We start from the raw sequence: 23,827 nt of genomic DNA, 5'->3' as shown, positions 1-23,827 counted from the left end.
TGGCTCTTCGATCCTCCTCTTCGTCCCACCTGTAACTCTCACCTCTGCTCACGATGTCACAACACCTGCTTCCTGCGTCCTTGACCACGTCAGAAATTCCCCCACATCCCCTTTCCAGATGCCTGTTCTCACTTCCCATCGTCTTGTTCCCCTTGCCCTGTCTTGCCTCAGTCTGGGGAGGAGGTGGGTGTGATGGTAGTTGAAATAAGATCATATGGAAAGTCCACTTACCACTTGAGATCAGACTTTCAAAATTAGCTGAGTTCTCATATCCATGCTTTCACACTGAGCCTGGACGCTGTTCATTGCCTTATAAAGTACTGTGTATAAACTGGTGTTCCCTCTGTTGGAGCCCTAGGCTAGTCTGCATGAACCGGTGGTGATCCCAGCAGCGGCTGGCAAGAGAGGGTTGTGTGGAGACTCGGCACAAGCCTTCAAGCACACAAATGCTTCTTGCAGCGTGCCTGATGCCCAGGTGACTTCCCTAGGCAAACTGGCGGCGTCTGTTTAAATAGGAAACTGTCTAGTGCACACCAAGAGCTGAAAAGGTCACGTTCTTACCTCAAAAATTCATCCTGTTTTTGTAAATGTTACAGCATTGTATTTTACTTGTATTTGTCCAGCTCCTGGCCCCATACTGGTTTTCTTTTTCCTCATAGTCACCCTTCTGCCTTCATGTCATGTGTATAACACACACCTACATGCAGCCTCCATCCCTCTCACCATTTAGATTTTACATATGAGAGAACTCATGCAGTGCTTGTCTTTCTGAGCCTGACTTGTATTGCTTAACACGATCTCCAGCCTCATTTTCCTGCCAATGACAAACTTTCCATCTTATTTATGTTTGAAGAAAACTCCACTGTATGCATGTCCCACATTTTCTTTCTCCGTTCATCTGTTGATGGATGAGTGCCTGTGCGTGTGTGTGCGCGTGTGTGTGTGTGTGTGTGTGTGTGTGTGTGTGTGTGTGTGTGTGGTGTGCATGCATGAGTGCCTGTGTGTGTGTACACATGTGCCAGTCAGAGGAAAATTTGCAGGAGTTGTCTCCTTCCATCCCGTGGCTCCAACTCAGGTCGTCAGGCCTTGAGCACCTTTATGTGCTGAGCCCTCTTTCTGGCCAGGCAGAGTAGCTTTCTGAGGAGCCTCCAGCCTGATTTTTGCTGTAGCTGCACAGGCTTACACTCCCAGCAGTGAATCCGGATTCCTCTTAACCCACATCTTCACCAGCATTTGTGGCTGCTAGTTCTTGGTGATGGCTATTCTGACTGGATGAGATGGAACCTTAATGTAGTTCTAATTTGAAAGCCAAGGATGTTGAACACATTCTTAAGTGTTTATCGGCCATCGGTATTTATACTTTTGGAAACTGTTAGACTTATTTGCCCATTTATTGATTGATTTGCTGTTTTATTTTTTTGATTTTTAATTTTTGAGTTCTCTATAGATTCTAGACAATTATCCCCTTTCAGTTTTATAACTGGTGAAGATTTTCTCCTATCCTGTAGGCTGTCTCTTCATTCTGTTTCCTTTGTCTATTTGTATACTTTAAGGAATGTGGTCCTGGGTAAACAGCCCTGCCATCCTAGACCTTCACACTTTCCCTTCTAGCCATTAAGATGCTGAATCAGTGTGGTTTACATCCCAGCTACCTTACAAGGATCTCATCTACCTCCCATCTATAAATACTCATGCTGTGTCCCAGTTTTATGTTATGGCTATAAAATTAGCCTCAGGCTGTGCTGTTGGATACAACAGCCACTAGTCATTTGTAGCCACCAAGCATTGAAATGTGGCTGGTCTGAGCAGAGCTGTGCTGTGAATGCAAAATGCCCCAGACATGATGGTGTACGAGGCAGAGGCAGGTGGGTCTCTGCGAGTTCAAGGATAACCTGATCTACCTAGTGAGTTCTAGGCTACCCAGGGCTACAAAGTGAGACCCTATCTAGAACAAACAAATAAATAAATAAAAAGGGAAAGAAATCTCATAATCATATAGTCTAAATGTCTATATTATGTAGAGATTATGGTAATTTGAAATACTGAAATAAAATACATTATTGAAGTTAATTTGGCCTGCCCTTTTTATTTGAGGCAGGGTCACATGTAGCCCAGAATTATCGTGATCTTCTGATCACCACCTCCACTCTGAAGTGCTGAGAGGACAAGTAACCACCGTTGAGCTCTGTGTCTGTAGTGCTGCCGCTTAGTGAACACCAGGCAAGCCTTCTGCGCTGAGCTTCATCCAGCGCCGACACCAGCATTCTAACTGTGATTCCAGTGCCCCAGACACACCAGCTTCTGCTGTTTCTCTGTCTGTTTCCTTATCATATTCTAAGGCACAATAGTGATGATGATGATGATAAAAATCCACTCAGTTATTGTTCTTTTAAGTGGCTGGGCCAGTCACTCAAACCCCAGGAGCTTGGGATTCCAAGGACTGAGACTGAATCATCCGCTCTGCCAGCACCGGAGTTTACTGAGGTGAAGAGATGAGGTCTCTGTTTCTGTGTTTCATGTTTGGCATCCTTGGCACAGCTGGGGACCCTCTCCTTCTTTCGAAGCACAAATTTGGAAGTGCTTATACTGCTCATGGCTCTGCACGTCACCGGGGGCTCAGCACAGTGCCTTGAACACCAGCTCCCAGGCAGGACGGCTTCTCTGATTGCAGCCAGCAGCATTCCTGTCACACTAACAAGAAGGGGAAGCAAAGCCACACCTTCCTCAGTCCCTTTGGCTTGATTAAGTCTTGCTTCTGATGCCTGGTTTCCTAACTCTGAACTAGTCTCATAGTACTTGAATTTTTCCTGTACATAATAAATGCTGTTTCTGAATGATGACCTCGCAGCAGGGTGATGACATCACAACAGCGTGATTACCTCGCAGCAGGGTGATGACATCAGGATGCTGGAGGAGTGAAGCTTCTCCTTTAGACAGAACAGCAACAGCAAGCAGGCCGGAGCAGCAGTGGTGGCAGCCCTAGTGCTGACAAGGTCATCTGTAGGCAGTGTCAGGACCCTCAGCCTTACAAGGGTCATGGCCTTGTGTAGGCCTAGGACACTCGGGCTTTTGGCTCTAGAAGTGTCACAGCTATTGTGTAGGCTCAGAGAGCTGGGACTTCTGGCTCCTGCCAAGAGCAGGTGTTGCAGCTTCCTAGTGCCATAGGTATTAGGAGTGCCCAGCCCTGTCTTGTCCCTCAAGGCCAGGTAGTTCTCTGGGACCGTCCCAGCAGGCAGACCACCAGCTCTCTGCAGATGTTCGCCCTTTCCAGCTTCGGCTCTCCGTCCCACTTGCTCCTTCTGTGTCCACTTTCATCAGCTGCCGGGCAGATGCCAACTTTCCCCCTTGGCAGCGTGGTCTGCCAGCTGCTCGCCAGTGCCACCACTGCTCGCTCCTCCATCCCTGCGGCTCTGCGGCTCTGCTGCTCTTTCTTCACGCAATCAATTCAGCTAAGAGATGCTGCTCAGGCCCATCCTCGCACACCTCACATGCAAATGAAGGCTTGCGTTTTCACCAATCACAGCCTTGCCTCTGGCCTCTGCTAGGATGTGAGGGGGTGCTCTCTGTCTGGTCCAGCTGGAAATGGCCACAGGTCATCCAGAGTTCATCCAGGCCTGTGTTAGCAAACTGTGTGGCCCAAACTGAAACAGGCCTGGCTGAGCCTGTGCCTTAGGAGATGGAACCGTCAGCTACAGATGTGGTGCAGTTCTCAAGGCATTGCAGAGTGTTCAGAGTGGCTTGCGCTGGTGTAAGGCAGTCTACCCGGCTGTTTGATGCTCTGCTGTTTTACTTGAGGTAGCTAGGGCGACAAGGGAGACGCCAACAGCTACCACATAGGGGGGCAGATTGATTCATTGTCCCGACGTCTTTGTTTATTTACAAAAAAAATGAACATTAGGAGTATTTACAGTAAGAACTCAGTGAATTATCATGAAAACTTAAAGTGAGTTTGATAGATTTTGACAGTGGTCGGCTCCTTTCAGGATCCCAGGGGGAGGAGAGTATCCTTCTCTGTTACAGTTTGTCACAGGGACAGAAAGCAGGCTCACAGGCATCTCATGCGTGTGCTCCCTTAAACATTTGCCAGATCCCCATTAGATTGTCCCATCATTTCTGCTGGGTCTGTGGTGGCTCTCAGTGGGTGGTGGTGTTTGGGGAGGCTCTGAACCTTTAGGAGGTGTAGCCTGGCTAGAGGAAGCCTCACAGAGTGGGCTCTGGGAGTTTGTAGCCTCATGCCTCCTCTGGTTCACTCCCTTTGCTTCCTGTTTGCTTTGAAGATGTCATCTCTCAGCTTCCTGCTCTGGCTGCCTGCTGCTCTGCCTCTCCCACTGATACTGACTGTCCCTCTGGAACTGTAAACAAACTCTTTGGTCATGGTACTTTATCACAGCCACAGAAAAGTAACTCAAACAGAGGCTGGTTATGGTCTTGGAAGCTGCAGTGGATTTGTACAGAGCATTCATCAAGTCAGACCTCCACAGTTGACCACCCCAAGTCTCCCAGAAATCAGATGCGTTTTCGTGGGTAGCATCACTCCAGGAAAGGCCAGTGGGTTTGCCCTCCCCGCCCCACTTTAGTAGTAGTCACTTGCAAACTTAATATACACTGAGTATCTTTTGTTGTTCTTTTCTGCTCTTGGACACCCGCTTCCCTGAGAAGTAACATTGTCAGAGGCTATTCTCCTGGCTGTGGAGTTTATAGTCACCTCCTGGCTCTCACCATTAGCCTCATGTGTGTAGGGATCACATCCCTGGGGTGAGGTCAGCCCTTCTTGGCAGGCTTCCAGAGAGTTCTGCTTGCACGGAGCGAATGCCCAGGCTTCTGGGGAGCTCTGGTTTCTCTTTCACTGATGATCGTCTTTCACTTTTATCAGAATGGCTCTCTCTTCAGTAACTCCAGCAGGGAAGCTGTGTGCCAGCCATGCCTCACCGGCCTGAAGTGACCTGCTCAGGTCATCCTGTCTCTTACTACCCCTAGACTTCCTCTGTGTGGTGAGTCCCCCTGACTCAGAGCCAGACTGACAGATGTGTAGACACCACAGGTAGAACCTGGTCAGGAGCTCCGTGGAAAGGGTTTGTCTTAGTCGTGCAGACTGCCAGTCAGCCATCCTGCCTCCTGCTGGCCTGAGTCTGTGGCTCCCATGCCTAGAGAAGGACAGCACAGTCTAGCCTAAGCTTTTACTTCTGGAGCTAGACTGACCCAAGCAGAGCATGGCAGAAACACACCAGCCACGTGGCAGTGCTGACAGCCGTGGGAGACTAGGTGTACCTTAGTTTCACCACTGTGCACCTGATCTTTTAAGGGTGATGAAGCTAATTGTTCTATAAGAGCACACAGGCAGGCAAACTCTACCTAAACAGAGAGGGAGCAATGAAAATTAAACGTCTCTGTTAGACCCACTCCTGTTCTAAAACAGAGCAGAGTAGACACTAGAGGTTCCCATGATTCTGTAAGCTCCACTCTGCGTGTGATGTGGTGTGTGTGTGTGTGCCAGAGGAGGATGTCACATGCCCTGTGCCTTAGTCCTCCCTGCCTTAGTCCCTGGAGACAGGCTCACTCTCTCTCCCTTAGTCCCTGGAGACAGCATCTTTGACTGAATCTGGAACTCAGCTGTTTTTCTAATGGACACAGAAAGCATCTGTGGACAACCCCCCACCAACCGGTAAAGCACTGGGGTTGCAGGCACCTGCAGCCATGATGACTTTTATGTCGGTGCTGAGAATCTGAATTTAGGCCCTCATGTTTGCACAGCCGTGCTCGTACCCCAAGCCTCAGTTCCCCAAACTGCATCCTAATCTGGCTCCAGTTTGTATGGTGCTTCCAGTTAGTTAGGAGCTGTGCACAGCAGACTGCTGACTTTTTGCATGTGCTCTTCTCCAGCTGGTTGTTTTCTATCTCAGCACCTTGACTAAATCTGACTTTTTTCTCCTTCTATTGGAATAAGGAACTTCAGCTGAGCTCCTGGCATGTCTCCTCTCTCCATGCAGACACATGAGCCCTACTGCCGAGAGTTCAGAACAGATTATACCCTCTGGCCTGGTTAACTTTGTCCCAGTAGCTGAAAGGAGACTACAAGACAGAGCCGGCGTGATCACATAATAGGAAGGGCTCCAGGGATTAGCAGGGTGAAGTCAGAATAGTCAAACAGGGTCTGAGTCTCAGCAGGGATGGCCAGACCCGTAGCTGGAACATGCTCTTGAGGCAGGAAGGCCCCAGTCTCTGTCCGTCTGATGTGGTCACATCCATGGAATGGCAGCTGCCTGATAGTAATCTGCAGACACACTTTCTTTACAGAATGTTTTGTTTTTCATAATTCTAGACTCAGAGGCCAGTATCACTCTAATATGGAGCTTATTGTGTTTGGGGAAGATATCTGAGCATTGCTTGCTTGCCTGGTCCATGGAGACCCTGTTTGGATTGTGTTAAATGACATTTTGCAACAACCTTTTATTGCTTCTCTTTTGGCTTTAAAGAAAAAAAACAAACAATGAGCAGATGTAGCTCCAGGCCTGTACTGTCTTGTTAGGTCTCCGGTGGTGGTGTGCATGGCCAGTGAGAATCCCACCACAGCTCCCAACTGCCCAGGAGACCCACTGTCTTACATCCCAGCTTATATTGAATGCTTGGATATCCCTGTGGGTTGTAAATTCCTGAACTGTCAAGACCTTATCTGGACCAGTATTGTTTACTGGTGAGTACCAAAAGGCAAAAGAGCCTAGACTGGAGCAAAATAGCAATGTAGTCAGATAAGGTGGTCCATACCTGTTATCCCAGGACTTGGGAGGTGGGGGCAGATGGGTCCTGAGTGCAGGGTCAGCCTGGGCTACATAGTGAGGGTCTATTTGAAAAAAAAACTGAATTGGAAAAAAAAAAAAAACAAAACAAAACAAATCACCAAACAATGATTTAAAAAAAAAAAAAAAAAAAAGCAGTACATCCATCAGCTCCCATCTGGCTAGTACCTGGAAAGGACACCCAGGCTTGTGCTCCCAGGAGGCTTCAGGCCACTCAGGGACTGTGTTCCCAGGAGGCCTCAGGTCACTCAGGACTGTGTTCCCAGGAGGCCTCAGGTCACTCAGGACTGTGCTCCTAGGAGGCTTCAGGCCACTCAGGATGCTCCCAGGAGGCCTCAGGACCCACACCTCTCCCTGTCACCAGCACACTTTTCCTTCATGATCCATTGTTACTGTGAGAGCTTGAGAGTTGGTCTGGTTGGACCTGGTGTCACAAGCCTTTAATCTCAGCTGTTTGGGAGTCGGAGACAGAAGGGTCACAAGTTTAAGGCCAAACTAGTCGATTTAGAAAGACCCTGTATCAAAACAGAAATTAAAAAAGGGGCTGGTTTATAGCTCAATGGTAATCAGCAAGGTCCGAGTTTCAATCCACAGTTACTACCAAAAATTTCCCCTTCCAAACCAAAAAACAACTGGTCTGTGACAGCTGGTCAGGATCCAATACACTCGATTGATTCTGAGTATCTATCCTCTTCATCTTACTCTGTTCTCAGTTGCCACCAGAAATATGCAGCACAATTGACTGAGGGAAGAAAATAATTTCAGACACTGTGTTATGGTAAGAGCTATGCCAGCTGAGACTGTCATGGATTTGCCTGTCCCCAGGGCAGCCTTCTGACCAGCAGCCTGAACGAGGCAGTGACCTCTCCCAGGCCATACACAGCCCACTCCCATTTTTTTAATGCACCAGAGCCCCAGAAGAATCTACACTAACTAGTCTTCACATATCCCACCTCCACCTTTATGTTCAGCTACATCCGTCCACGGAGGGACTCTGCCACAAGTACCACCCATTAGGAATAGCCTCAGAGGCATTTCTGTGTTGAGCCCTAAAGCCTGCAGTGGAATATAGTCCATTCCCACTCTGAAGAAGCTGACAGTGTCACTGGGAGAGGGGACCCAGCATACCTCCAGAATTCTGGACTTTAAAATGCTCCAAGTCTAAAACACCATGAATAAGTTTGTGAGGGTTTTATGGATAACAACAGCCTTAAACGATAGAACTGGCACACACTACGCCCTCCCGTGACAAGGGCCAGCTCTAGCCCTGCATACACAGCCTATCAGGACTGCTTATCAGATTTTAGCTTTCTCTAGGTATTCCTAGGAGCTCTAGACTTGTTCTTCCAGATGGATCTGAAACCTTCCTTCTGTTTCCATGGGAGAGTAGAGGCCTTGGGCCCGGGATGTTCTTCTTTCCTGTGCTCTGTTGTGTGATCTGGTCCTCAGGGTGCTGCTGTTCCCAGGGACTGGCATCTGTCCCACTCCCCTCCACTCATTGTGTTTTTTGCATGGCCCCCCGGCTGCTCTGCTCCTGACCTTCAGGCCCTGGGGGTTCCCTGGGTGACAGGATACTGTTTATCCACTTGGGAAGCTGTGTCTCTCTGTGTGTCATGGCAACCTGAGCTACTTGCTCATGGGGGGCCCTTGCTCTCCAGGTCATTTTCTGAGCTCCATAGCAGTTCAAATAATTTTTTCCTTTTCAATAAGTATTTTAAAGCTCACAAGCTTTTCATCTTCCTAACATGCAGCTTGAGCGCTTCTCATTGTAGCTTCTCAGTGGGGAGGTAGAGAGCAGTTCCCGGTATAGACTACGTCAAGAAGATGTTCCAAGGGACTGAGTACCACTTGGGGCCAACATTAGCAAGTTTCCATTCAGGTAACCTTGTCTTCTGGCAAAATCCGTGGAGCTGGTGGTGTTAGTATGGAAGGAGAGATCCTACTTCCTCTTCTAAATGTTATCAGAGAGGAGAACCTGCACATTCCTTTCGGGTGTGCTTTAAAATCAAAGATAAAAATGACATGCTCTGGTAGTCTGAATCTGCACCCTGTCCAGGTTGGAGCATGTTCCTGAGGAGTGGCTGTGGAGAAGTGTGGCATGGTTAGACCCTGGGTTGGGCACTGTCATATCTTGTTACAGTATGTCTTTTCTATGCTTGGTATCATCTTTTTTTTCCATTTCCTCCTCCTTTCCCCCTTTCCCTTTTTTCCCCTTCTTACTCCTCTCCCATTCCTTTCCTCTCTTCTTCCTTCCCCTTCTCTCCTATCCTCCATCCCCCTCCTTCCTGTACATGTCAAGTGAGCGCTTTAATGCCCAGCCATACACACAGTCCCTACTGCACCTTTCTGGCAGTGATCTCTATCTCACTCTTCGTTCCCATGAGCAGAGTCTTCCACAAATTACTATATTTCAGAGTTAGACCTGTTTGGGCCAACCAAAATTTAAGGGGTTCATTTTCAGTGTTTAGTGAACTATGTAAGAGCTATAGTAACACCAGTGTTTCAGAAATAGATGCACCGCACATGACCGGATGTTGACTCTGCTTGTGCTGCCTGTAGTTTCAAATGCAGACAATTCATTCCTCACCCATAGTGCTTTCAGATTCTAGAATGCTTGCACAGGCACAGTGAAGAGTCCTTGAGATGGGTCCTAACGAGACAGGAAATCCATTTGTTTCATATGCACCACACATTTATGACCAGGAGGTATTTTATGAAATATTATTAATAATTTTGAGCATGAAACAAAGTTTTGTGGTATAGAATTTGTTACAAAATGCTCAAAGATTTTGGATTTGGGATATTTGATGTTCTTATTAGGGATGCCCATCCTCTATAGTGCCTTCCAGCAATTCCACAAACACACGTTGCTTTTTGTTGCAGGCTCTTCACAGCATCTCCAAATTTTGATTTTAATTGTCCAAGACACCTAGTTTTCAGAGAGGAAGAGATGACATCAAGTGACCTCAGTTATCCACAAAGTCTTCAGCTTGCATTCTCTTCTTAGCGGTCTTCTCTGGAAAGATCTGTCCCCCAATGGGGTACTGGCCAGGTGTGCACAGGTTAGACCAGCCCCTGGGCTGGTGAATGGGGCTTTGGTGCTTGATTGACAGCCATGCACCTTTACACACTGTGTGATAGTTAAGATGTTTATAAAATGTTCCTGTGTGCCGAGCATTGTGGCTGTCCATGAGGGGTTCTGTGTCTTGGGCCTTGTAGAGTCCTGGGTACAATAGCAATCAGGGTCATGGCCAAATGGAATATATTAATAAGCTGGACTGGGAAGCTTGATGGCAGTTTATTCTTCTAAGCTAAGGTCTTCCTCTTTAAAGAAAATTTGTGGCTTTAAAAAAAAATATTTTGTGTGTGTGTGTCTGTGTTAATATGTGTGTGTGTGTGTGCACATGTGTTTGCATGCATGCAGCATGTGCACTAATGTATAGGCCAGAGTGACATCAGGTGTTTTCCTCAGTATCTTTTCTACCTTATTGTTTGAGACAGGTTCTCTCAGTGAACCTGGAACTTACTGCTTGGCTAATCCAGCTGTCCAGCAAGCTCTGGGGATTCCTCTGTCTCTACCTCTTTTTCCCAGGATTGGGGGCCACCTCGTTTAACTTTCTGTTTTTAAAACAGGTGCTGGTGATCTGAAGTCAGGTCCTCATGCCTGCACAGCAAGGGCTTTACTTCTCAGCCCCTGTGACGTCTGTGTCAGCCCATGCACTGGGGATCAAACCTAGGATCTTGCACAGGTGCTCTGTCAGTGAGTCACATCACAGCCCATTTTTGCTGTAGTGGGAGTCTATTTTTTTTTTTTTTAAATTAATGGAACTCTTTAAATAGGGGTGTATCTCAGTACTGTGTCTGTCTACCAGATAATGTTTAGTACATTGGAAGGTTTTGTGTTAAACGGATAGGTTGTTCATCTCCAGTGCTGCAGGCTATCCTACAGGAGAATGTTAGCGTGTTGACAGAATGGCGTGCAGTGCATTCCATTTTCAGGGAAATTTGTGCCTATTAGTCAGTGGCTAGCACTGAGCTGTTGCTCCTGGGGAAATGCAGCTAGGTTCATATAAGCCTGTTTACAGCATTTCCACAAACATGCTGCATGACCTTTTTATGTGCATTTCCATTTATAGATACCTTTTAAATATGTGGTATCGTTTCACTGACATTGAACTCATGCAATGGCTCCTCACCCTGAATGATGCTTAACTGATAAGCCTGTTTTCTCTATGAGGCACATCAGTCTTCTTGGCTTAATAAACAGCACATGAAACCATCCAAAATAGTGAAATACCACAAAAAGCTAAAAAATACAATGACACTCCCCTCCCCCAAACAAACAAAACAAAACGACCTGGTATCAAGCAAAGTACTAAGGGGCTGCTGGCTGCCAGTGTGAGAGCTGACTTAAGAACAACATCATTAGGAACATCATCACTTTGAGGGTCCTCAGCTAGGATGTGCTGATTAACAGCTCAACTCTGTGTGTGTGTGTGTGTGTGTGTGTGTGTGTGTAAGCATCTACAGAAGTGCCACAAGGCAGCTGGAGAGGAGAGGTGGCTCAACAGTTAAGAGCACTTGCTGCTCTTGTAGAAGATCCAGATTTGGTTCCTAGCATCCACATGGTGACTCACAATCGTCTATAACTCCAGTTCCATGGATCTGATGCCCTCTTCTGGTCTCCATGGATACTGCATGCATGTGGTGCACATACCTACAGGCAGGCAAACACTCATGCATATAAAGTAAAATAAATAAATCTTTCTTTAAAAAGTGCCACAGGGATTGACAGGGAAGTGATAAGTAAATGTTAGCAGGAGACTTCATAGTACAGAATCTGTAGGTGGTGAGGATGTATTATACCATCTCATGAAAATTCAGTGTCAGGTACAGACTCTTTCCCTGCACAGAAACTAGACTATATCACACCCAAGCCTTTTCTGGACTAACAGTAATTGTGATGCAGGCCTCCATGTTGGAATTAAATTCTAACCAGTGTCAAGGTGTTGGTAACAGAATTGAAGGGACTCTTACCTGGTCTGGGTTTAGTCTTTGATTTGGATCATGTTATTATGCTAGGACCCTCAAAGTAGAAGTATTTGCATAAAAAAACCCTTTCCAGTGTTATTGGGGGTTGGGCTGTTAGGGAAGAGTTATCTTCAAAGTCAAATCCAGGGCACAAAGCAGGTGACAGGAAAGCCATGATCCAGCTCTGGTTGCCGAGGAAGAAAAGGATCCCGGCAGCAATTGGCCTAGTGTTGCACTAAGTGTCTGCAGTAGCTGTCTGTAATGAGCTGGGATGTGGTGTCTAGATGAGAATGCTGTGCAGGCTCAGGCATCTGCACTCTTGTTTCCCTGATGGTAGAGCTGTCTCAGGAGGTTTAGGAGCCTTTGCTGGAGAAGTATGTCTCTGGGGGCTTTGATACTCACAGCCTCAGCCTACTTCCAGTTTGCCAGATCTGCTTTGTGCTTGTGTCTCTTACCTTCCTGCTCCAGCTGCTGTCCCTCCCCCACTAAGTTGCTTTTGGTCCTGGTATTTTATCACAGCAACCATAAGGAAACTAATATAGGAAGAGTCTTTCACCCAGAAGTCCCTGGCTGTGTGTGAGGCTGCCTGAGGAGATGCTCCTGAGGAAATGACCAGGGCCATCGGTGTGACCCAGGGTACACAGCTACCAGGACTGTGCATAGCTTATGACCCTGAACCTCCCGGGATGCAGCCTGTAGTTTACAATTGTAGCAGCAACACACCTGGGGCGGGGACAGTGAGAACGGATAGAGGTAAGATGTGAGTGAAGGTTGGGGCCAGCAGCCACATTCATCAATACAGCTGTCTTGTGGGCATTTTCTTCTCTCTTTTGGTCCTATTTGCCCATGTACTATCGTCCCCCAAAGGGGACATCGATGAGAAGTTATATTTTGAGGGTAATATCACATTACATTGATATAAAAGCAAACAGTGTGATGAAAATAATTTCAGTTTTTGCAGATTAGTAATAGTTTTGACTGAAGACTTCTTGTGCTGTTGTCAGGGCACTTCTAATCACTGTGTCTGTCAGAACTTCATTTAAGCAGCTTACCTTGCTCTAATGTAGGTATTAGGAGCAGCCTGTGCATGAAAGGTGTGGCCCTGGCCAGAGCTCACCAGAGGTGGCCAAACCTCTAAGAGGTGGCAAAGGAGCCACAGGATGGGTGTTTAGGCCATTGGGTGTATGCTCTGGCATGTCGTCATGAGACTCTGGCCTCCTCCTCACTCACTCTCCTTCCTGGTGAAAGGTGAAAGGTGTGCTCCCACTATGATGTAGTGCTCCCACTATGATGTAGTGCTCCCACTATGATGTAGTGCTCCACATCGGGCTTCAAAGCAATGAGGCCAGTTGATAACGGACTGGTGCCACTGAAATTATGAGACAAGCCTTTCTCTCAATAAGTTATATCAGGTGTTTCATTATAGTAATGGAAAGCAGATGAGCACATCCCTCTACTTCAATAACCCTTTATGATAGTGTGATCATTGGAAATCTGTGTTAACAGCTTGCAGGTGGTCTGTGTTTGCAGATGCTGCACAGTTCCATTGGCTTATAACAGTGTCCTCTATCTGATGCTCTGGTGCTTAGGATGCCAGCCTTGCAAACCAGTGCTGTGCAACAACCAACCTTGAGAGCAGTCTGCAGTGTGTGTGGGAGATGGCAGACAGGGGAGCCTGGAGCCCTTGGTCCTCAGGCCATCCACAGCCTTGGGAAGGAAGGCTAGGAAAGAAGTAGTCAGAAAATAACAAGCCCCACACAAGGGGTATGCAATAATCAGGACTCTGGGAGACACAGGAAGGTGGGGTCAGATTGCCAAGGGAGACAGGACAATAAGGAAAGGTGTCTTCAGAGGAGTGGCATGGGCAGCAGGGTGGGTGTTTCTCAGGAACCTTCTGGGCCCTGGCCTGACCCTGCATGGCAAGGGCAGGGCTTTTCCTCACTACCTGCCCCTAGTTCCCGCTCTGTGTTGGGTGTTGCCATTGTTGTCAACTGGGGAATGAGCCCTGTACATTATGCTCCCACCTCCCTGGCCCTTGAGCTCAAGCAGGATTATTGGCTACTCACCTTGGAACAGCAAGAAGTGAAGCCACACTCAGGAGAATCTTTGAGTCTAACTTTCCATTTGGATCGTGTGGCTCCTTTGCAAGAAGTTTTCTGCTTTTGTTGCCTTTAATGTCTTTACTCACTGTGTTAAAATTCTTGAGTCAATCCTGAGTAGGTGTGGAGCCTGTATCCTGTATCCTGTATCCTGTATCCTTGAGCCAAGTTACTTTGCCATGTGTGAGATACACACAGCTCAGCTCTAGCGGTCTGGCATAGTCCTTTGTTGTCCCAGCTGGACCTCTCCATCCTGGGTCCTCTCGTGTGCTTGGTGTCTGCCAGATGCTGTCTTTGTGAGGAGAGGGCCACTTAGTACTTCTCTAAAGCTAAATGTCTAAAGACTATAAAGCTGATGTAAACCTGCTTCTTATTCAGGTTGTGGAAGCTCCTCTCTGCCATCCTCCACTGTACAACAGAGAGCAGGGTTGGATTCCTAGAAAAACTGTAAAATGATTGAGATAGTCACATCCTGTCCCTGGACTCTAAGCCAGAAAGTTAGCAGCCAATTCTGGCTTTCTGTTGTATCTGTTCCTCTATTTTGCTGCTGGAGGGGGAAGTAAGAATTAACCGATTATGCACAAGTTGCTACAAAAATAATGTGTGTGTGTGTGTGTGTGTGTGTGTGTGTGTGTGTGTGTGTGTGTGTTTCTTCAGTGGCTTCTGCTGCTAAAGCAAATGTGTGTGTGGTGAAGTGTCCACTCTTGATCATCAAAGTATTATCCTTCATTTGCCCCGCCCCCTGTCTTCATGTGAGAGAATAAAAGAGTCACAAATATCCACGATGCTTCCTTACATAGCCATTTCTCAGCAGGTGCACAGAAATGTAAAGAGCCTGTGAAGGACCAATGGACACTTCCTTTGTCAGTAGGGAAGAAGGGAAATGGCAGGGATTGTTCTAGAAGGTTCTTCCTGTGTTCTACCTCCCAGAAAACTGCTCTGTAACTCCCATAGTCTCATTTGCTCTCTGACCACATTATTTTGTGTTACCATCCTTTCTGATCTCTTTCATATGTGGGAAGGAGATTCTGGTTCTATGTTCTGTGGCACTGAGGATGCTTCCTTTTGTGAGAAGAAACAACTCAGATCAAACCTTTAGTAAAAGGCTTAAGTAGCTGAAAAGTCCAGTTACCCAGTTCTAGGCTGGAGTTAATTCAGCCACTCTGTAGTGTTCCCACAGACCTGGTTCCTTTCCTTCCACAGGCACCCCTTTACGGTGGTTGCCCTTAAACCATAAACTGTTCCCCTAATGATCCCACATAGCTTCCAGCCACTCTGGGGTTGTATATAGTTAAGTGTTCATCAAAAGAGCCTCATAAAGACTGTCTCCCCATTGTCTGGAAGGTCTTAGATAGGTCAAGTCTACCACTGAAGCCAGAGGAATACACTGCATTGATTGGCCCAGTCTAGATCACATAATCCAGTGTTTGGGGTGGAGTCATCAGCCCAGACCTACAGAGATCCCTGGAAAGGGATGTTAGATGTGGAGGAGGATGGACAGAGTGAAGAAATAGTCCTCCATCCTTCGGTTCTGGGTACTGTGGGCCTTGTTCCTCTGGGTGTTGCAGTGTTTAATATTGATGTTAGAGACAAGTCTTTGAAGAGAGTCTTGCATGTTCTTACCGATATCCTGCTCTTCATCCTCCCCCCATCCTTTCCTGGTTCTATGTCTAGACATGCTGAAGAAGAGTTTGTTGAAATGGGAGGAAAAGAGTATAGACAGGCTGGCTGACTACCTGTTCAGTCAAATACATTTTATTCCTTATGACATTATTCAGAAGGAGCAGGCTCAATAAAGCTGCACTATGCACAGTAAGAAGTATGCTTACCTCTTTTGTTAATTGTCAACCTTTTGAACTTCCCTAGTCACAGTTTTGCCATGCTACGTCCCTGCTCAGGTCCTGTCTTTAGTGAACCCTAAACACTGTCCCATCTTTCTCTGCTAGCGGACAGTTTGCAGTGGTGAAGAAATGCCGTGAGAAAAGCACTGGTCTTCAGTATGCGGCCAAGTTCATCAAGAAAAGGAGAACCAAGTCCAGCCGGCGGGGTGTGAGCCGTGAGGATATCGAGCGGGAGGTCAGCATCCTGAAGGAGATCCGGCACCCAAATGTCATCACCCTGCATGAGGTCTATGAGAACAAGACAGATGTCATTCTGATCCTGGAGCTGTGAGTGTCCCTGTGGTGTCTGGAAGAGACGGTGGGGAGGGACATGGGTATGCATAGGTGATAGTTAGCCCAACTGGACCATTGTTGAGAGCAGCCCTGAGCTGCCTTTCTGAGCTGCCTTCCTGAGCCTTAGTTACATACAGTTGCCTGGAATATGTTCTGAAGAGCCACTTCCATTAACAGAGTGACACTCAATTTGCAAGAGTCCCCAGATCTTGGGACTCATCTCTTTTCTGAGGTTCAACTCTCTTTGCCATAAGCACATTTCTTGGGGGGTTCTTCATAAGCTTCATGCACCCCCCCATCTTCCCTGTTTTTCTGCTTCTCTCCCCCCATTCTCCTTTCTTTCTTTCCTCTTTCCCCTCAATCTTCCACGCATACCCTGCTTTTAACTGTGGAACTGTCAGTGCTAATTACAGGAATGGGTGAAGTTGGAGCTGAGCTTCGAGATGTGATTACAGGACTCTTGAAGCATGCTGCTGGTTTTCCATCTTGCCCATCCAGTGTCATGGTGGGCAGCTGACTGACAAGCATTGTTCTGAGCTGTTTCCGTTTTCCACCTCCTGTCCCTCCTTTTCCTGGATTCCTGCCTGCATGTGCTTTGTGGGGACCCACTGTGACCAAGTCCAGCAGCCCATTCTGGCAGGAGAGAGGAAGAAGCCAGTCAGAGTTCTTGGAGAGTCTCTCTGTAGGCATTTGGATGTCTCTCTGGGGGAAGGATGTGTCTCTGGCTCATGCCTGACAGCTGATCCTGGATGGTCCCCTGTGGTGACAAGTCCCATCCATTCCCTGGGAGGTTCCTGAGTTCTGATGGGCAGCTCCATTTCTTTGTACGTAAACTGGATGCTATACAACTCCTTTAACCTTCCTTCTGATGTCTTTAAATTCTTGTTCTATAGTAAATGATGCTGCAGGAAGGTAGTAACTGTAGTAAAGTTAACAAGCACAGTCAGGTGACTCCCAGGTCATGATTCAGGAAAGCCCCACAGCCCTCCCCACACTCCTAGAAACTCCAGCATCCCTTGGGCTACTTTATAATCATGCCCATCTCCATGTCCTAACCCCCAAATGTTGTGCCAATGACACAATGTGAAAACTCTGATGCCAGCTTCCCTGACTCAGTATAAGACTTGCACATACTCTGCTCCTTTTAAAACTGCCTAGTAGTTCTCCATCACCTGGATGGAGTGCTTGTTTATTCTTCCACAATCCAATGGACACGTAGGCTGTCTCTAGTATTTCACAGTCAGAAGTGACGCTGTCCCCAGTACTCACTCACAGACTCATGTTGCTGAGGCATGTGGTAATCCCATAAGCAACTGCCAGACTTGTTTTCTGAAGTATAAAGTTTCACTTTTCAGCCTCTACAGCATAGGTAACTTTGGTTACCCTGCCAGCCCCAACACCAGCAGTGTTTATGTTTTCAATTGCAGGCATGTGGTTAGGTGCCTGGCAGCATGAAGCTTTATGTTGCTAACTGTGCTGTGACCTTGGGTACAACTTGAGAAAGTTCAGTGGGAGCAGCCGGAGTTGGAAGTGGGCAGAAGGGTTAGAAGGCTGGCTCCTTCCTCACAGGTTCAGAAGCATCTTCACAGAGCCCAGCACTCCTGGGGCTGGTGTTCTCTTCACCCACCAATTCTATGTGCAGTTTTGGTGGTTACTATTACGTGTCACCGACTGAGCCCAATGGCTGCTGAGACGTTTGGTTAAAAGCTCTGGGTGATTTTGCATGAGATCAACATGTGAATTGTCTAGACCTAGTGAAGCAGACATCTCTCCATTGGGTGGGTGAGCCTCATCCAATCAGTTGCAGGCCCAGTGAGAGCAAAATGACCAATCCTTCCTTGAGTAAGAGATACTTCTGGAACCACCATTCCGGGATCCGAAGGGTACTGCTGCTGACCTCAGAGTGGATAACACTATTTTTGTGTTTGCTTGTGTTCCAGACATAGCAGTCAGACCCTAGGCCAGGCCCTTACATTCTTTGCCACCCTGAAGAGTAGCTTTAAGATAATAACTTCCCCTCAAGCCACTTGCCTCATGGGAGAAGAGTTACTGTTGCAGTGTGTGCAGAATAAACACGAAGGAGGCATAGGTGACATGTCACGATCACGACTTCACATCCTCCACACGCCATTGTTCTTTAACGAAGTCATGCCCGTTCGGAGACAAAGATCTCTTCTGCCTGTGTTCTTCCCACCCACCTCACTGCACAGTTAAGCCACTACAAAACTTTGCTATGCACTTGAATCATTTTATAATCACTCTGTTACCCTGTGAGCAGTGAAGCCGAACTTAGAGAACTTAGTGTCGGCTGTGTAACTTAACTTTCCACGGCTGGGACAAAATGCCTGAGAACATCAACTGGAAAGGAGAGACGGCTTTATTTTGATTCACAGTCTCAGTCTTTAGTCTGTGGTTGTTTGGCCTTGCCATGTGGCGACCTGGGTAGGCAGCATGTCATGGTGGTGAGTGTGTGTTGGAGCAGAGCTGTTCCCTTCATGGTAGCTAGGAAGAAGACAGAGAGAGTGAGGAGGGGCTGCGGCTCTAGTACCTGTGAAGGGTATCCTCTAGTGACCTCACATCCTTTACTAAAGGCTCGACACTTGCCTGTAGTACCATAGGGAACACAAGGGGTTCTGGTAGACACTTCTGATCCAAGTGTAAATGCTGTCTCTAAGTGCATGGTGGTGTCAATCAGAGATACTGACATCCAGCAGTGCGTTGCTAAACATTTTGGTTTGTGGGTAATGATGCAGTTTTTCCTCCATCTCTCTTTTGATCCTGAGGGACCACACAGGCCGACTCAAGCCCAAATATCCTCAGGGTCCAGCTGACAATGGAAATAACTATCACTGATGGTGGAAACTATGGCTGAGGTCCTCAATGCTGTCCTTCAACAGTAGTTTAAGGGGACAAACACCAAAGGTTGATTGTTCATATTGGAATTTAGGATCCAGGTTGGCCAGATCTTTGTTTTTTAAGTATAATCTAGGGTTTTCAATTGGGTGGTGTAGTCAGTTTATAGTATTCACAAGCAGATTAAACAGTGTGTGAGAGGCACCTGTGGCCTTTACAGACATCCAGATCTGAGAACATTTCACATGAGCAATGGCATCTGGGAATCTGCCACAGGAGAAGCCACCTTAGATAGATGTGAAGATGGAAATTCCTGGAGGCTCCAGATTTCCCCAGGAAGACAAGGCATAGACTTAGCCTAGAAAACAGCGTGAAACTCTGGGCATTGTATGGAAGCAGTTTCCAAATATTAGTGTCCATTAGAGTCTCCTGAAAGGCTTACAGAAGACAGGCTCTTTGACCTTTTCTAGACTCTCATCATAGGGATCAAGAATTAATTAATTAGCTGGGCATGGTGCACATGCCTTTAATACCAGCATTTGGGAAACAGGCAGGCAGATCTTGGTGAGTCTAAGGCCAGCCTGATCTACATAGTGAGTTCCAGGACAATCAAGGCTATATAGAGAGACTCTGTCTCCAAACAAACAAATAAATAAAAGACAAAGAAAAAATTAATAATTAATTAGTTAATCTTTGAGACAGGGCTTCATCTCTCCCAGGATAGCTTTGAATTGCTATGCAGAGAGAATGACTTAAAATCCTCAAGTATTGGCCTGCACCACTCCGCCTGGCTTTCTGTTATGCTAGGGATCCGTCCCAGGGCTTCCTGCATGCTGTATGCAAACACTAGACCCACTCAGTTACATCCCTAGCCAAGCATTTGTGCTTTTATCATATTCTAATGCCATGACTGGTCTGGGCTCTGTCTTTTGAAAAGCTGTTAAGGGTTGAATTATGCCCCACATCCAAATATATTGTAATTCTTAATAGATAGTTTGTCAGGATGCAACTTTATTGGGGGAAAGGGTGGCTTCCGGTGTGGTTAGTTCTCAGGAGGTCACACTGCAGTAGAGCAGGGCAGTAATCAGTGTGGTTGATGATGTTTTAAGAAGGGCAGGCAGAGGTATAGGGAGGATGCTGGTAGATAGGACATTGGAGAGAGGCGGTCACAAGCTAAGGGGTGCTTGGAACTCCTCCAAACCAAGGGCAGGGGAGACGAGTGTTGATTTTGGTCTCATGGCCTCTAGACACGTGAGATGGTAAATTGTGTTAAGCTCTCACCGTGTGTGTGTGTGTGTGTGTGTGTGTGTGTGTGTGTGTGTGTGTGAGTGTGTATGTGTGTGTGTCTGTATGTGTGTGAGTGTATGTGTGTGTGAGTGTGTATGTGTGTGTGTGTGTGTATGTGTGTGTGTGTGTGTGTGTGTGTGTGTATGTGTGTCTGTGTCTATCCGTCCATGTATGTAGGTATGCGTTTGTGATTCCATTTCAAGTTCAAGTCATGAAAATAATTTTCTTTTTTCTTTAGATGGCTACATTTTATTTATTATATTTTAAAACATTTATATATGTGGTGTGCGTGTGTGTATGTGTTCCTGTTTGCGTGGGAGCACGTGTGTGGTGACAGCATGTGTGTGAGGCCAGAGTTTGGTACAAGTGTCTTCCTTAACCACCCCCCCTTTTTTTTCAATTGCTTCCTTTAATCATGGTAAAAGAGCACCCACTGTAAAATTTATTGTGCTAACCATGTTTATACATGTTGCACAGTGGTATGAACTGTGTGCACACTGTTGTTGCCTGGATCTTCGGACAATTCTTTTTGACAGTCTGAAACTCCTCCCTTGGTGAACAGCAGTTCTTTTTGGCTCTCTCAGGTTTGGCAAAGTAGTAAGTTCTGGGATGAAGTTGCTCCTGGCAGACAGGTTGTGTTCAAACTTTTGTGTGTGTCGGACACTTTCTGTAAGATCATTGCTCAGCCAGCCCTTTACTCCTCAGCCAGACCGAGAGTTGAAATCACCAGTGCAGGAATTGTGAATTCCCATCATCACACTCTGGTGTGGTGCACACACATTTTTCTGGCTGGTCCAGAACTGGGAACATGTTTCAAGAGACAAAGGCCAAGAATAAATCGATGGTGGTAAACTGAAGGGAACTCATAGAGGGATGCTGGATGCTTCTCCCATGGAGCCTGTGACACAGAGGAGCACTAGGACTTCCATGGTCTCTCCTGCTAGCACACTTGTTCGTTCCTCCCTGAGATTGTGCTCTTATAACTTTTTGAACCTTTGCTTTTGTTCGCCAAGGCAATTTTGAGAGCTCTTCTGGTACCCTACCCTTTAGATATCTCTTATTAGGCAAGAGCAGAGAGTCAAGAGCCTTTCATAACAGATCAAATAACATATGGTAGATGGCTTTCCACTTAGGTGTATTCTTGAGAAATAAAGCCCCACGTGTGTGTTTCTTATATGTTGTTTCTTCTTGCCAGGCTGGTTGAAAAGTGTTCCTTAGGTTATTAATCAGTGTTTTTACTCCTTTATGTGAACGGCTTGATTCTTGGATGCCAATGTGTGCCTGAGCACTTGGATGTGTCGTGTGAAGGCTCTGTTCATTGCCTGTTACTCTGCCTTCAGTCATGATGTGGGCTCCACATGAGCTGTTGACATTGATTATGAGGACCCTTTGCTTGCATCCAAGAAAGGTATGGTCTCTAAGGTTTGGAAAACTTGGGATACAAGTAGCTCTCCCCTTTCCAGGGGCCGCAGGCTCTGCCCACTGTGTAGTGTCTGTGACCTCTTCACACTTCCTCTTAGACACCCACAGCCGCATGCCAGGCTTGATTGTCTCCTGTTAGCTTCTCTTGCAAGCTGTACATCTGGACTAAGGGAGCACTGTGGAACTTGGCTTCCTTGATCCCCTGACCCTGCACATCTGGACTAAGGGAGCACTGTAGAACTTAGCTTCCTTGATCCCCCAGGCCCTGCACATCTGGACTAAGGGAGCACTGTGGAACTTGGCTTCCTTGATCCCCTGACCCTGCACTGCTTCATGCTGAGTCTTTTAGCATCTCTAGTTATCTTTTCTGTCCCAGCCACAGGCTGTCCTGCCCTGGGGCTGCTGCTAAAGCTTGTCTCTTCAGAGTGTGTTCACTTCTCCTGAGGCCTGAGGACTACAGGTCGGGATCCAGGCTTAGTTCACACTTTCTGCTTGGCTTTCGCCCACATTGGTCACATAGTGTCCTTATTCTTTGATGGTGTTTGAGTCAGAGCTGGGCACGAATGAGAAGCTGGGACAGTTTGCCCACGGCTGGTGTACCAGAAGAACCTGAAGACCTCAGGCCCCTGGAACAATTGCTTTACTGACCAGGGTTCACAACGGGTCAGAAACATTCCAGAATCATCTGTAAGCCCCTTGGACTCATTCTTATAAATCTGTTTAGAAAGCAAATGGAGATACTTCTAGAAGCATCCATGCATTGCTCTTTTTCCTAATTTTTACTTCCAAGTAACTTTTTATCTCACCTCTTCTCTTGAATCTCTTTGTTATTTTTAAAAATATTTTTACTTATTTTATTTTTTGAGAATCTCATATATAGGTACTATATATTATTATATATATTACATTATTTTCACTACTTCCAACTCTTCCCATACCCCTCCCTCTCAACTTCATGACCTCTTCCACACACATGTAAATAAATACAACCTGCTGAATCCATTTAGTGTTACTTGTGTGCATACACATTTGGGGCTGACCACTTGCCATTGGATAATCTATTGAGGAGCTTATCCCTTGAGAAGACTGTAGCTAGAGTTTTCCTGCCTAGCCCACGGTCAGGACAAATCTCTTACCCACCAGTCCTGCAGTCGCTCGAACCCAACCAAGTAAACACACAGAGACTTATATTGCTTACAAACTGTATGGCTGCAGCAGGCTTCTTGTTATCTAGTTCTTCTATCTTAAATTAACTCATTTCTATAAATCTATACTTTGCCACGTGGCTCGTGGCTTACCAGTACCTTACATCTTGCTTGTCATGGCGGCGGCTGGCAGTTTCTCTCCGCCTCAGCTTTCTACTTCCCAGAATTCTCTTCTCTGCTTGTCCCACCTATACTTCTTGCCTGGCTACTGGCCAATCAGTGTTTTATTTATTAACCAATCAGAGCAACATGTTTGAAATACAGAACATCCCACAGCAGAAGACTATTCTCCTTCTCTTAGTAGCCATTTATTTCCTGTGGCTCTTCATCTAGCACTGGGGACTTGTAACATTTCCTCATTCACTTGGGATGTCAACTGATCTTGTCATTGTGCAGATCTTGTTTAGGTGAGCATATTGTTAAGATTTCATGTGTGTAGCACCCTGTCATATGTAGCACTCTGACTCATGGCAGATGTCCTTCCTTGTCCTCTGGCTCTTAAAATCTTTCCACTCCCTCTTCTCCAATGTTTCTTGAGCCTGAGGTGCAGGGGTTGTATTATAGATGTGTTGAGACTGGTGCTTCATGGTTAGTTGTTCTCTGCATTTGACCAGTTGTGGATTTTTGTGAGAGTTTCCATCTGGATATCTTTTAACATGTATGGAACTTTTTTTTAAAATAGTGATGCAGATGTGGAGAAGCAGGGTCCCAGCACAGCAATAATCACTGTATGCTTGTCCTATAGGGCAGCATCAACAACTTGTCTAGGCTGTGCACTATAGCACTTCCCAAGCACAGCCACCATGAGATGATGAGAAGGCTGTTGTTCTGTTAGAGTTGGAATACATGAGGCTTGGGCTGACAGGCTCAGACTGTCCCTAGGTGATAGTGTCTGAAATAGTTTGATGGGAAAATTCAAGTAGATCAGATTTCATCAGAAAGGAAGGGTTTAACATTGGCTT

General features: G+C 46.6%; 1 protein-coding gene across 1 annotated transcript in view; it reads left to right on the top strand.

Annotated features, from left to right (window-relative positions):
- Dapk1 (death associated protein kinase 1) overlaps positions 1 to 23,827 on the top strand; it is a 159,802-nt gene that overhangs the window by 73,002 nt on the left and 62,973 nt on the right. The window contains exon 3 of the mRNA XM_028893677.2: positions 15,871 to 16,092. Within this exon, the coding sequence (XP_028749510.1) occupies positions 15,871 to 16,092 (222 nt within the window). The remainder of the gene's footprint in view (positions 1 to 15,870; positions 16,093 to 23,827) is intronic.

The sequence above is a fragment of the Peromyscus leucopus genome, chromosome 5 (genome assembly GCF_004664715.2).
Source record: "Peromyscus leucopus breed LL Stock chromosome 5, UCI_PerLeu_2.1, whole genome shotgun sequence".
Lineage (NCBI taxonomy): Eukaryota > Metazoa > Chordata > Mammalia > Rodentia > Cricetidae > Peromyscus > Peromyscus leucopus.
This window is presented reverse-complemented; position numbering and strand designations above follow the sequence as displayed.